Here is a 14923-nt window from a genome sequence, read left to right on the forward strand (position 1 = left end):
ATTCAACACTGTTTTTACATTAGCCAGGGGATGAAAGAGAAAAAAGAATTAAATAAAAACATGGAAATACTTACATACATTAATACATTTAGCAGCTTTCTTGTTTATCAGATTATAAATAGTATTTAAATATTGCTTCACTTCTAATAGAAAAATACGAAATAATGGTTTATAATCTCCATATTTACATTTATGTATATTAAACTTAGCTAACAAAAGTAACATATTAATAAAATAATATTCCTTATGTAAGGAGATATCATAAGAGAAAAAAACTAATAAAATATTTTCAAAACAACTTTATTGAGTGTTAGTGATGTACTGTAACAAATTATGTTTGAAAACATGGGGGATGTAGTATGCATACTATTTCGAACTATATTGTGCTATATACTATATATGCACAAAATACTATATACTGATCGACTTTACAGTCGATAAGTAGGTACACTGTCAGAAAAAAATTGTGAAAAAAGTCCCTACAGTAACTGTAATTGGGGCCATACCCTTTCAAAAAGTTAGTACATACTGGTACCAAATATCTGTACCCAAATAGGACATATTAGGGCATTTTTAAAGGGTACTGCCCCGGTGATAGCTTGGGAACGTTCATCTATTTCAATAAGTACTGTCACAGTATGCAATTTTGGACACAGGGAATGTCTATATATTTATAAACACATTTCGAAAGTTAGGCAAGTTCCTTTCATGTGTTTCACACTAACTAAATGCTTTAACATGTCATGTTGTAACAACATCCCATTTTACAATTTCACCATTTCACATCTTTTTAGAAAAGCATATTAACACAGATTCCCAAATATAACATACTCAAGAAAGCAATACTGTTGCACATTGTTGTTTACCTAAAATTGTGCCCCCTTATGGAATTCTAAGGTACTGCATTGGAGGTTTGAATCTTAAAAAGGAGTGACACCTGCTGGTCCGACATTAAAACTGCTTTTGTCATTCGTCAGCCATCTCTCAACAGCTTAATCTGCATGCACTAACCTCTTTCTTTAGGTTGTACCTTTGTTCCAGCTTTTAAGGTATCATTCATAGACTTGCTTTGCTTTTCTGCCAATGTGGGTGCCTTGTTTTGGTTTTTGTGTTTGTGTGAATTGTGTCAATGTTTCTTTAACAATAAATGCCACTTTAGTTGCTGTATCTATCTTTCTACGTGTCTGTCTTTCTGTGGATTGTGTTAACTCATTCAACATGATTATGTTTTATTCCCGCTGTGATTTTTGAGGTGCAAGGAGATTCTGGCGAGGGGAACAAATTTAACCCTTTTGCACCCACTAAACCTTTTCTCCCAGCACTAAACTATAAAAGTAACCCTGACCCATCGTTAATTCTGAAGTGGGACTAACCAAAAACGCTGCGCATTATACAGTATTTTAATGTATAATGGCATTAAACAGGACTCAAATCTGCAGCAAAACTAATCTCAGCTGCCGATCTGAAGCCAGCTGAGTCACCCACATACTAACCTTGTCTAATAAAAGAAAACCTCACATACAGGTCTGAAATCAGCAGCATATGAACTGTTTCCATCACAGAAACTCTTCAGCTTTCCTCTGTCGGCCGAACCTTGCAGCGTGTTGCTCCAATCACTTCAGTTGTTGTGATTTAAGTTAATGAAATTGTGCTGAAGGCTTTGATGAATTTGACCGTTTGTGTTCCTGCAGGAAAACTGTGAAACGCTGGATGTGTATTCCGGAGATTGGAAGGTACAGTAATTCTTCCCTTTGACTATTTGATGCATTGCCTCATTTATGAATATGAACTTCTTGGCTTAATATGAATACATTTTTAGTTAAGTGTTTTTATGTGATTATTCAGATGATGCATTGTTTATCTTGGTCACATAGAGACAATTATAGTTGTAGTTATATTATAGCAGCAAAAAAAGAGATAGAATAAGAGACAAGCATTCGAAAAAGATTAAGTCATTATCAAATTTAGTTGGTCAGTACTGTATTATGTAATTTGACAGGTTATTTTACATCTGTGAATAAATTTACATGAATCTATTTAAAGGTTCATCTAGTATTATCATTACAGTGATGTTCACTCACATGAGATACAGTAAGAACTGTAGATGTACTTGCTGTTAGGGTTCCCAACACGTCACGGAATTTCTGGAATATCATGGAATTTTAAAACGTCAAAAAGTCATGGAATATCACGGATTTCGTTTGTCGCTTTAAATTTTAGTTTGCATTTGTCAAAATGTAATCTGCTTATTAAAGGAACACGCCAACTTTTTGGGACTTGAGCTTATTCACTGTATCACCCAGAGTTAGATAAGTCCATACATACCCTTTTCCTCTCTGTGCGTCCCGTAACTCTGTCTAATGCACCCACCGTTAAAGGGATACTTCACCGATTTAGCATTCAGCTTTGTATCTGTAGAAACCCGGCAGTATTACTGAATGACCATGTTTCCCTCCATCATTTCCCCCTGAGAGGAGAGATATCTGCATTTTGGTTCTGCAAAAAAGTCCTCCGATGATGCAAAAATCGTCATATTACATCATCGGAGCACTGCTACTTGGGCAGATTGATTTGCTCGCAGCACATGAGAAGACCCCGTGGTGAGGAGCAGAGAGTTCGCGCAAGTGTTGTGCTTACCACTCCACCCAAGTAGCAGTGCTTTTTTCCTTGAAAATATAGTTCCCAGTATGTATACGGTTAAAGGGACAATGTGTAGTTTTTTATGTATTTTATTAGTCAAAATCAATGTCTTTTTGTGTGGTGCTACATGGCACTTAAAATAGTTCCCCTATGATAACGAGCCAGTGAACCACTTTTAGTGCTATTTAGCACCGTTTGTTTTTAGAGTGTAGTCTACTCAAAACTTTTTTGTTTTATTTGTTGATTTTATTTTATTTTATTTGTTAATATGTTTTATCATTGTTTAAAATGTAAAAAATGTAACATCTGTGGCAGAGTATTCAAGAACGAGCGTGGCGTTAAAATTCACCAAGGCAAGACCAAGTGCAAAAAGCAGCTGCAGCAACGCGAAGCACCCGGTGATACCCGGAGATCTATCTCAGAGTATTTCCCAGTCGCTTGTCAGTCGGAAGAGGACTGGAGCCAGGAGGCACACCACAGTGCGCAGGACCTCTCAGCTCAATCTGCTCATAGCACAAGAAGAGGGGGTGAATCTGAAACGCTAGAGGAAGTTGAGAGGAAACCACGATTAAATTTACCATCAGCTAAAGACTGCAGATGGGCACAGCTGGACAGAGATCTGGACATCACCTTGGAGAATACCCTCAAGGGAGATGTAACCAAGAAAATAAAAACCATGGTAAAAACTGTCTTTCACGCATGTCTGGATACCTTTGGCGAAAAGAAAGGCAATGGTATTAGACCACCAACTGGTCCAAACAGGAGACAGCGGCAGATTAAAGAATTACGGGAACAACTGAGAGTACTCAAGAAAAGATGGCAGAAGGCAAATGATGAGGAAAAAATAGCACTGAACCAGATACAGGTGGAAGTGCGGAAAAACTTAATTCTTCTCCAAAAAGCAGAATCACTCCGGAAGAAGCAGAGAGAAAAGCGTTGTAAGAGGAAAGTTTTTTTTAACAACCCCTTCCAGTTTACATCTAACCTTCTAGGAAAGCCTAAGAGTGGGCAGCTAAGGTGTTCCACAGAGGAGGTGGAGAAGAGTGTGGCGGCAGCACACAGCGACCCCGGTAGAGACATCCCATTGGGGGAATGCCCGTTCCAGCTGTCAAGGCCCATACCACACTTTCCATTTAGTATGGCAGACTTCACTATGGACGAAGTGAGGTCAGTTGTTAAAAAAGCTTGTGCAGGATCCGCTCCAGGACCATCGGGCACAACGTATAAGATTTATAAAAACTGTCCACTGCTACTGAAGAGGTTAGCCAAGCTCTTACGAACGCTCTGGAAAAAAAGGCAGGAACCTTAGCTCTGGACACTCGCTGAGGGCTGCTTCGTGCCTAAAGGACAGAACTCTACAGGACTCGAAGAATTTAGAGAGATCTCCCTATTGGACGTAGAGGGGAAAATATTCTGGTCCATTGTTGCTAAAAGGCTTACATCGTATTAGCTCAACAACGAGTACATCGACCCTAGTGTCCAAAAAGGAGGAGTTTCAGGATACTCTGGATGCCTGCAACATACAGCAGTGATCAGCCAGATCATCAAAGAAGCAAAGAGAAATAAAAACACACTTGCTGTTGTCTGGCTAGATCTGGCTAAAGCCTACCCAAGCGTACCTCATCAGCTGATACAAAGGGCTTTGGAACACTACCAAGTACCAACAGAGGTTGTTAAGCTGGTGATGTCACACATGGGCTCACTAAAAATGAGGTTTACAGTGGGAGACTTTACCACCAAATGGCAAAGGCTGGAGAAGGGAATCATGGCAGGATGCACTATCTCAGTGGTCCTGTTCGTGGCTGCTATGAATCTTCTTCTGAATGCAGGAGAAACGCAGTGTAGAGGCCCTAGAGCAGAAGACGGCACAAGACATCCTGCCTGTCGGGCTTTTATGGACGATGTGACTGTGATGACCCCGGCAGTTCAGGGAACACAGCGGATCCTGAGTGCACTGGAGAAGATGGCGACATGGGCACGGATGCAATTTAAACCAGAGAAATCCAGGAGCCTTAGTATCCACAAAGGAAAGTTGACCAGAAACACCTTCAGAATCCAAGGCTCAGAGATCCCAGCAATCCAAGACCAAGGAATTCGATGCCTTGGGAAAAACTATGACTACCTCCTGAAGGATACCAGCAACCTCAAAGACACCAAAGTCCAACTAAGCATCTGGCTTAAGGCAATTGACACCAGCCAGTTGCTGGGGAGGTTCAAGGTATGGTGCTTTCAGTACGGGATTATACCCAGACTGCAGTGGCCCTTCCTGCTTTATGACTTTCCTATGACACAAGTGGAAGCAATGGAGAGGATGTGTAGCAAGTTTGTGCGGAAATGGCTGGGTGTTCCCCCTTCCTTCAGCTCAGTAAACCTATACAGCAAGACCTCCAAACTCTGTTTGCCTGTTTCATCAGTAGCTGAAGAATATAAGGTCACCAAGGCAAGAGCAGTCAGCACTCTACTCTCGTCCAAGGATAGGAAAGTCCAGCACGCTAGCAAGTTCATCAAGTGCGGCAGGAAATGGAAGCCCCAAGAAGCGGTGTCAGAAGCTGAAGCACACTGGAGACATCAGGAGATTGTCGGAGTGGTCTGCCAGGGCCGCATGGGACTTGGACACTACAATACTAAGAGGTGGAGCACGGCCAACACCAAAGGCAAGAGAGAGCTTGTGGTGCAGAGGGTCCGAGAAGCAGAAGAAGAACACCGCCGTGTGAAAGCGGTAGGGCTGGCCTCGCAAGGGCAGTGGATGCAGTGGGGTCATGCTCTTGAGCGATCACTGTCCTGGAAAGAGCTCTCGGAAATCGACCAAGGCAAGCTGGCTTTCTTGCTACGTGCTGTAGCTGACCTCTTGCCAACCCCAAGTAATTTAAAGATCTGGGGCAAGGAAGAAGATCCATCGTGCAAGAACTGTGGAGCAGGGCTTTGCACGCTGAATCATATCTTGACGGCATGCCCCAAATCATTGGGAGACGGCCGATACAGGTGGAGACATGACAAGGTCCTGACAGAAGTCGCCAAATGGGTGGATCTGCAAAGGGTCAAAGCCAACAGCAACCTGGCATCACAGTCTCCAGAATTTATTGATTTCCAGCATGAAGGCAACCATACTCCAACGGTAAAGGCAACTGCCAAACACCCGCCATCCATTCTACAGCGTGCTTCTGACTGGGAGATGCAAGTGGACCTGGGGAGCAGGTTGGTCTTTCCACAAGACATTGCAGTGACCTCACTCCGTCCGGATCTGGTCCTGATTTCCAGGAATATCAAGACCATCTTCGTAGCGGAACTCACGGTGCCGTGGGAGGACAGGCTAGCTATCTCACATCAACTTAAGAAGGACAAGTACCAGGACTTGATTGATGAGGCTTTTACCAAAGGTTGGCACGCTAACATGTTTCCCATCGAAGTCGGCTGTCGCGGTTTACCAACAACATCTTTGCGCTATTTCCTGCAGAAAGTTGGCCTGGATCCAAGACATCTGAAAAAAGCCACTAGGGAGATAGCCTTAGCAGCCGAGACAAGCTCAAGATGGCTGTGGCTGAAGAGAGCCCAGAGTTGGAACCCCTCTGCAGGCAAAGGCTAAAAGCTCTTTGCTGCCCCACTCAGGTGAAGCGTACAGGCTAAGGGGTGAAACGCTAGTGAACCTGAGACACCTGCTGACGATGCAGAGGGTTTCCAACAATGTGGACGCTCCACTTCTCATCGTGGAACGATATTCCATATCCAAGTAGCTCTTGCAATTCCTGCTTGTAGCAAAGCATCATTGATGTTTATCTCACCTAAACATACATAAAAGAAGCCAAGCTAATATTAAAAATATGTAATAAATAAATATTAAAATTGAGGCCCGCTAAGGCCGGAATCTCACAGACTCCGTGCTGGCAACCTGATGCCCACAGGCACCATGTTGGACACTGCTGGTCTGGACAATTTTTTCAAATTCTTAATTGTAGCAGGTCACCCCCTAATGCAGTGGCTTTTTGGCATGCACCTCCCTTGTGCCCCCATCCAAAGAAAATTCATAACAAAAAATCTTAAACTTACTGTATAAGTTGAATTAGAAGAAACATATAAAATGATACAATATATTGCTGTTTAGTAGCCTTATTTTTCTGAGGTTTAAAGGTGCAGTGTGTAACTTTTCGAAGGATCTGCAATATAATATACATAACTATATTATCAGTGGTGTATAAAGACCGCACATAATGAACTGTTATGTGTTTATTACCTTAGAATGAGCCGTTTTTATCTACATACACCAAGGGTCCCCTCACATGGGAGTCGCCATTTTGTGTCTCCATGTATCTACAGTAGCACTAAACGGACAAACTGCTCTACAGAGCGCATTTTTATTTTGTCTTAGACAACAACATGTTTGTCCTTGTGCGGCTACCGTAGCTTCTCTGTGCGTTCTGGTGAACGGTAGACTGAGCCACGTAGTGATGGAAGAAACCAATTGCTTCGAAAATTGATTCAGTTTTTCGAAGCATTTCGAAAAACACCACACACGCTGGCGACCCCTGCTGGTCAAAGTAGTGTAAAAGCAGATATGTCCAAACATTTTACACTTTTTTTACAAAATAATAGCAAGATTTTTATTAAAATATGTTAAAAAAATGATTTAACTTAATTAAGACATAATTAAAAGTGGATTATGTGTTTTTAGTTTTATTTAGGGCAAACAAATAATTTAAACTAACTACCCTTTTATTTATGCACATTTTTGTCATTAAATCTGTCTATAAACAAAAAGTAGACAAAATGGTAGTGTTATTAGTCAGATCAGATAAATGTTTTATGAACTTGCATAATAAAACTGACCTGAGTTCACCTAAACATATTAGACACTGGTCATTTGTGATCAACTCCCCCTCGTGGTGAACCATCGGATTTTCGAAATGTTTCGAAACAGTTATGACGTAATGAAGCCTCGTTTGCTAAAATCACATGACTTGGGCCAGTTTGAAACACGCTCCGAACCACTGATTCGAAACAAAAGATTCGTAAATGTTTCGAAGCCTCATGAAGCAGTGCTTCGAAAACGACGATCACTAGCCACTGGTTGCAATTCACAATCTCACTGCTAGATACCACAAAAATTTACACACTGCACCTTTAATTGCACAAAATTTACGAGGAATTATTTTATTTTTGAAAATGTCATAAAACTGCACCCCCCTCCCCAGCACCATCTAACACCCACCATAGAGGGCCTGCACCCCTTAGTTACAGAACCACTCACTTAACCCCTTCAGACCTTATTTTTAAGGTGTTTAATCGGTGTGCCTTATTTTGATTACATATTTGATCAGCATATTTATTGGTTTGAACCACAAAACATGTGATGTCCATTCCAGTGGACGCAGGGTCTGAAGGGGCTAATGCACGCTGCCATGTTGACATCACATGACCAGTCTGCTACAGTAAATAAAATGAAACCACTTTATAAAGTAAAGATTTTGTTTTTGCCTTCAGCTAGTGCTAAATGCACTTTAAAAGCATTAACATACAAGAACATCTAATCAAAATAAGTGACCAAAACAATATAACAACAAACACAATGTACTTTCGATCACAGGTAACATCAACAACAGAGTCCAATTCACGCATATGCGATCCATCAGTCCAAACGGTATTAGTGAAGAAATAAAATGTCCAGACACACTGTTCCTGCTGGATGAAACTCCAGCTCCCACACACAGATAGAAATAAACAGCGAACATATACACGCAAGGCACAGCTACAGGCAGATAGTCACAAACCAACAACACACAAAAAATCGCCAAATTATATTATGATTATGTATCATGTTCATAACATGGATGAAACAAAATATAACATTAACAGATTTTAGATTTTTTAGTTATTCTTGTTTTTCATTTCATGTTGAACGCAGTGGTTCTCAGACTTTTCGGCGTGCATCCCTTCGCACCCCTCCGAAGAAAATGAATGACAACAATCTCTTATTTGTTTAGAATAAAACAAAGCATTAAAGGATACAATGTAGTGCTGTGGGTTAGCCTTATTTTTCTAAGGTTTAATTGCACAGAATTTAGGATGAGTTAATGTATTTTATAAAATGTCATAAAACTGTGAACCCCATGGGACCATCTCACGCCCCCCAGTTTGAAAACAACTGACTTAAGTTTGTATTTATACGTGTTTGTATTTATCCTGAATCCTTAACTTGCATCATTTGCAACTGTAGCTTTTGAACTAATAAGACAAAAGTTTAAGCCTCTGAACTTTTTCACCTCGGATTTGTGTCTGTCTCACGGTTTACATCATCTTTTCACACCTCAAACAGAATAAGGACGAAATCGCAGTGAGAAGCATTTGATTTAAACAGTGAGAAAACAAAACGGGGAGGGGGCTGAAGATGAAGGGAACTGTAAGGTTCACGCTCAGCAAGCGAGAGGTTTTAATTGTGACAGAGAAAAGATTTATTAAAAAGGTGTTGGCTCACAATACAGCTACCCAAATGCAAAAACAAATTAAGTAAGCATACAATATCTATACAAAAGTTATTGTTGTTTTGGATGCCACATTACAAATTAAAGTATCAGCTATTAAACTGTCAGGAAACATTGTCAAAAAATAGCCGTCACAGGGATGGTACCCTTTTAAAAAGTACACATTTGCACCTAAAGAGGTCAAATTAGTACGTCCTTAAGTACAAATTGGTACCAAAGAGTGTACAATTATACCTCAAAGGTACATATTGGTACCAAATGTGTACCTAAATGGTACATATTAGGACCGTTTAAGGAGTACTGCCCCACTACCTTTTTATTGACAGTACAGTTTACGTGCACATAACTGATAATAGTTGTTTATTTGTGAGAGACGCCGATTGTCAAGTTAGCTGCAAACAGATACATTTTTTTGCTGAGACTAACTAAAGTTTCACCTATCAGATGCAAAAAAACAAGAATCGAACACAAAAGACGAGCCATGTAGATGAAATCCACCTCCTTTAGGCTGCAGAAAAGTGGGCCGTGTGCCTCGTGTGTTCATGTCTCAGCCCTCCCTTACGTGTTAATGTGAGAGCACATACTGTACACATACCCAAAGCACACGCTGTACACATACAGTACAGCATACGAAGCTTTGTGTTTAAACACGATCAGCTATCGTATCTTTTGAAGCATCTGACCTGGCACATTTCTATGTTTGATTTAAATGTGGAAACAATTAATTTCGGAAAAAAGTAGCATTACTATGCTGCGCTAAATCATATTAAAATGTACTACATCCATTTTAAACAGCTTGGAGACCATAAAAGAAAGAAATTGCAAATGTGGGACAAATACAGACAACAACAGATTTAGACTGACGCTAACAGCAGCCAATCACAGTCACGCGTCCACTCTGCCAACCAATAAGAAGCTCGGGTGGGGTTTAAAATAGGCTGGGGGAGGGGAGAGCAGCACTGCATAATTCAGGCACTGATCGAGACGAGGAGAAGAGACAAAGAGACGCCGTAGCAACCACAGCATCCTTCTGGTCACCCGTATCTGACAGATTACGACACTGTGTTGACTTTTTACTGCTCGCAAGCATACACTATCTCTGAGCAGCCATGCCGGAATGCTGGGATGGGGTGAGTGGGATATCGTAATGTAAATAGGGAGAGAGAGATCTAGTTTCTCTAAAAATATTACGACATTTTAAATGACTTTGTGTTAAGGTGTGCATTTCATAGTTATTTGTGTGCTGTATTATGATTTACCTGATAAAATAATGGTTGCTGTTTACATTTATTTGCAGTATGGTCAGAATAAATCAGTTGACCTACTGAACTGGTTGTTATTCAGTATAAGAAATTCATTGCATATTTATGTATTCCTTGTAAATATGTTTGCCCTTAATAAGTAATGATTTGCATTTAAATTTAAGCAAAATTAGTATATTTAATATCAACAAAAAAGGACAGGATGCATTTTTAGTTTAGGTTTTTGTTGTTGTGCAGAAATGTACAGTCATGTGTGAGGTGGCCATTTGCACTGACACACTAACACACTGACACGTGTGAAACGTGTGCACACTCATGCACCTATGCAATAACCTGAGCGTGTCTGATGCGTGCTTGTGTCTGTCTGCCTGTCTGTTTTTCTATCCGACAGTCGTGTCTTTATGTTTTTATTGCTTTATTTTGTTTTTATTGTATCTGCCCTTGTAAACATCTTCTGGCGAGGACAAATCTATGACCTTGAAAATGTTTATGATAGACGTATTTTAGAGCTAGTTTGTGCCATATTTACGCAGCATTGCTGTATCTAGGTCAAATTTTATACTTAATCCCTTTAGTGATTCGTTACATATTATCACACTAGAAAACATGTTTAGCATTTTGTGACAAAAGTGACAGATGTCACGAGATTTCACTTGATTCGCACCACTCATCCAGTCTGAACAGACGTGCATTTTACAACATCAAAAACAACAAATGATGGCTTAAATCCCACGGGAGATTTTTTCGTCTGTACCTCGATCTGCATTAATCTTACCACCTTTAGTTAGATGCCCGGATTTGTGCACAGCACTGAAGCCTGAAGATGCATGCTTCGTCAATGAAGATGCTAAAATAAACCTAAGAAAAGAATAAAACAGGCACACATCCCCATGTCGAAAATTAAGTGTAAATATGGGTCAGCGCAGATTAAAATGCCTAAAAGTGATTAGACAACCGTGTGCATTAACTGCAAGTAAATAAAGAAAGTAATGTGATTTAACCAAGTAGGATGTGATCCTGGATCAACACCATTGTTGGTCCTGGATCAACATTTTTATAAACCAATCAGATTGCAGGATTAGGAAGTATATTAGATTTAGGTTTGGGTTAGATGCATTTCAAAAATTATTTTCAAAACTATTATTTCACACTAATTTGAGGGGTAAAAAATGGTTAGGGTTTAAGTTAAAGGAAAACACCAAAGTTTTTCAATATTTTACTATGTTCTTACTTCAACTTAGATGAATGAATACATACCTATCTTTTATCAATACGTACGTCAATCTTTGTACAGCGCATTGTGAATGTGTTAGCATTTAGCCTAGCCCCATTCATTCCTTAGGATCCAAACGGAGATAAATTTAGAAGCCACCAAACACTTCCATGTTTTCCCTATTTAAAAATGTTACATGAGTAGTTACACGAGTAAATATGGTGGCACAAAATAAAACGGTGCGCAGTAATATTGACAGAAGTTTGAGGGAAAGAGGGAGCAGTCAGGAGTGATGATGTTACTGTGCACTGAGGTCGAAGTGCTGCAAACTAAGTGCTCTTCGCCATACAATATAGTTGTATGAATATAAATTATTTTGTGCCACCATACTTACTCGTGTAACTACTCATGTAAGAGTCTTTAAATAGGGAAAACATGGAAGTGTTTGTTGGCTTCTAAATTCATCCCTGTTTGGATCCTAAGGAATGAATGGGGCTAGGCTAAATGCTAACACATTCACGACACGCTGTACAAAGATTAATTGCACGCATTGAATAAAGATAGGTATGTATTCATTTGTCTAAGTTGAGGTAAGAACAAAGTAAAATTATGAAAAATTGTGTTGTTTTCCTTTAAGGGTAAATTGGGGTCTTTTTTATAAAAAAAAATTTGATCCGGTGAAAAGTTTTTTTTTTATTTACTATATTTATAGCACTTTTTATGCATTTTATGCTTTTTATTTCAATGTTGCATTGATTCAAAGCAGCTTTATATGAAAAGAAAGCACAGAAAATTATAAGTATTAATGTATAGTACGTAGAATATAATTTCATAAATATGTATGGAATTTTAGCACATTTTATTGTCCTTATGTATTCATTATAATTTAATAAAATGATATACAGTATATATTATCATGTTTAGTTATATTATTCCTTATAGCAGTGAATTATTCCAAGTTAAATGGAGTGGTGTTGGTAGTTCACATTTGAGTTAATGGTGCGCATTTACAGTACTGCGCAAAAGTCTTTGTTTAAGCCATGCTTATTTTTCATACAAACTGAAAATACAGGAAATATGTACACAAAAGTGTGTCATGTCTCGGCATTAAGCACATTGAAGTCTTTTTACAAAAATAGTTGTTTTTGTATCACATGCAGGAACACGATATTGAAACGCCTTATGGGATGTTGCATGTGGTCATCCGGGGAGCTCCCAAAGGCAATAAGCCAGCTATCCTGACCTACCATGATGTTGGGCTCAACCGTAAGTAAACAGCTTGTTTGTTTGTGTGTGATACCAAAGTCAAAGTTCTCAGAAGCATCACGTACTGCACGATTTCAAATGCTTCGCTTGTCTCCAAAACACTGAACTGGAGCTAATTTCTTTATCTCCATAACTAAAAGCAGACTGCTGTTTTTGTTTGTACCTCGTCAATATCTGTGAAAATGATGTGGGTGTCATCAGAGGTGTAATTTGGATGCCAGCAGATGGCAGTTTTTCGGGTATTTTAACAGATCTCGTACAGTGTGAGACGTGACTGATCGCAGGTGGCAGGTGATCTCAGCATCGCATTTGCTGCGGGCACAGCTTTGAAAAAAAAGAAAAATGTCTTATCTTCAAGATTACAAGAAGTACAACTTAGCTTGCTTTGAACTAAACCGTTTTTCATTTCATTAAAACCTCAAACAGCATTGTTACTCTAATATGCATCACAGGAATTTTATTTATGGGTCAACAAAACAAGTCGTCCGGCACACTATTGACCTTGATGTTGAACTTCACATTTCTATCAATCTAACAGCATTAAATTCCTCCTGCAGCCTTGGCTCTGATCATTTATTACGCTCAGCATGACTTTCCTGTCCTCTTCTTGTCATATTTACTTCCTTTTTTCTCTTAATCCCTTCGTCTCTTCCTTCCCACATCTATTTATTTCTTATGCATTTCTCATGTGTATTGTTAGGACCGGATGTTGCTGCTTGTTTTTATTTTTATGCTGCGAGGGAGACAGACAGGGAGGGAGAGATATCTAGGTCACAAAAACATACCCATCATGCAGTGTTTTGGGGTCAGCACTGCGGCACGGAGCGATTGTTTCTTTCCTCTCTGCTGCGGATACATGGATTAGTATGCGTGGCCGTTCTTCATCCCAAAGCATGACTCAGTGACAGAAACAGTAAGAGAGAGAGACAGACCATCGAAAGTGGCCTAAATGCAAAGTGAGCAGTACAGCTTGGAGGGGATGTAAAAACTGGGTCAACAGCTGGGAATATGATTCATACCATGATGCGGCACTATGGTGAAGTGCACAGGCTCGCTCAGACCTGATTTCTCTTTGTTTTTAAACCATCATCGAATTTCAGAAAATTGATACTAGAGTCTATAGGAATCTACATTGAGATTACGTTACATGGCTTATGTGATCTCTTTTTTTTAGGCCAAACCATTTTTGTTTTTGTTTGACCTCGTCCCAATGATTTCAGATCACCGCAATGATTGCACATCTCTCTAAAAAACACAAGGGGGAGCTGAAGAGCCTGTATAAACGATACATTGCAAAGCCGTGGAAAAAACAGCATTTAAAGAAATGCTGCAAAAGTTTGATAAGTAGTATGAACTGCCATGTAAAACATACATTTCTAAAACAGCGATTTCAAATTTAGGGAAGTGAAGGATGCTATTCTTAAGGATCTGTAAGGAATAGATTTTTGCAACCACTACAGACATTTGGTCCAGTACTAATATGACCTTAGTAGGACTGGCTACTATTTAAGGCCTGTTCTGGTATAGTCAGTTTGTTTTGATTGCATTATTATTTTCAGTTATTGTTTATATATTATGAAGAATTTCAGTTTTTGAAAGATATATTCATTAAATAATTACTTTTAAACATGTGTTATGTGTATGAGTATTTACTGCCAGGTAAACCTTGCAAAAGATTTAATTTAAATAATCACAACAATGTGTGAAAATTATATTATCGTTCATGCCATTAGCTGTGATGGAATGAAATGGCTCAGCAGTAAGAATGCATGAGTTGTTTGTTGTTTCGCTTTTTGATATATTGTAACTACTATTAAATACTATTTGCATCATGCGAACTGTACGCGGACCCTCGCATATGGGTAAAAAAGGGACTATATTAAAGCACACCAACAGCATTTAAGTGCATTGTCATTGGCTATGAATTACTGGAAAAGCCAAACGGTTTGATGCGCTGATGTGCAAGCTAAACGATAGCAAAGATAGTGCTGCCTCACGATTAGTCGCGATTAATCGTTTGCAGAATAAAAGTTTTTGTTTACATAAAATATGTGTGTGTACTGTGTATA

The 14923-nt window shown here is 39.3% G+C and overlaps 1 protein-coding gene across 7 annotated transcripts in view; it reads left to right on the top strand.

Annotated features, from left to right (window-relative positions):
• ndrg4 (NDRG family member 4) overlaps positions 1-14923 on the top strand; it is a 46951-nt gene that overhangs the window by 19379 nt on the left and 12649 nt on the right. For 5 of the 7 annotated variants that reach the window (XM_065273609.2, XM_065273611.2, XM_065273607.2 and 2 more), the window contains 2 exons: positions 1692-1733; positions 12749-12854. In XM_065273609.2, coding sequence (XP_065129681.2) covers positions 1692-1733; positions 12749-12854 — 148 coding nt within the window. Of the gene's footprint in view, positions 1-1691; positions 1734-10084; positions 10244-12748; positions 12855-14923 lie in introns of those variants that run through there. The other 2 variants (XM_065273613.2, XM_065273614.2) reach the window with 1 other exon arrangement.

The sequence above is a fragment of the Paramisgurnus dabryanus genome, chromosome 23, assembly GCF_030506205.2.
Source record: "Paramisgurnus dabryanus chromosome 23, PD_genome_1.1, whole genome shotgun sequence".
Taxonomy (NCBI): domain Eukaryota; kingdom Metazoa; phylum Chordata; class Actinopteri; order Cypriniformes; family Cobitidae; genus Paramisgurnus; species Paramisgurnus dabryanus.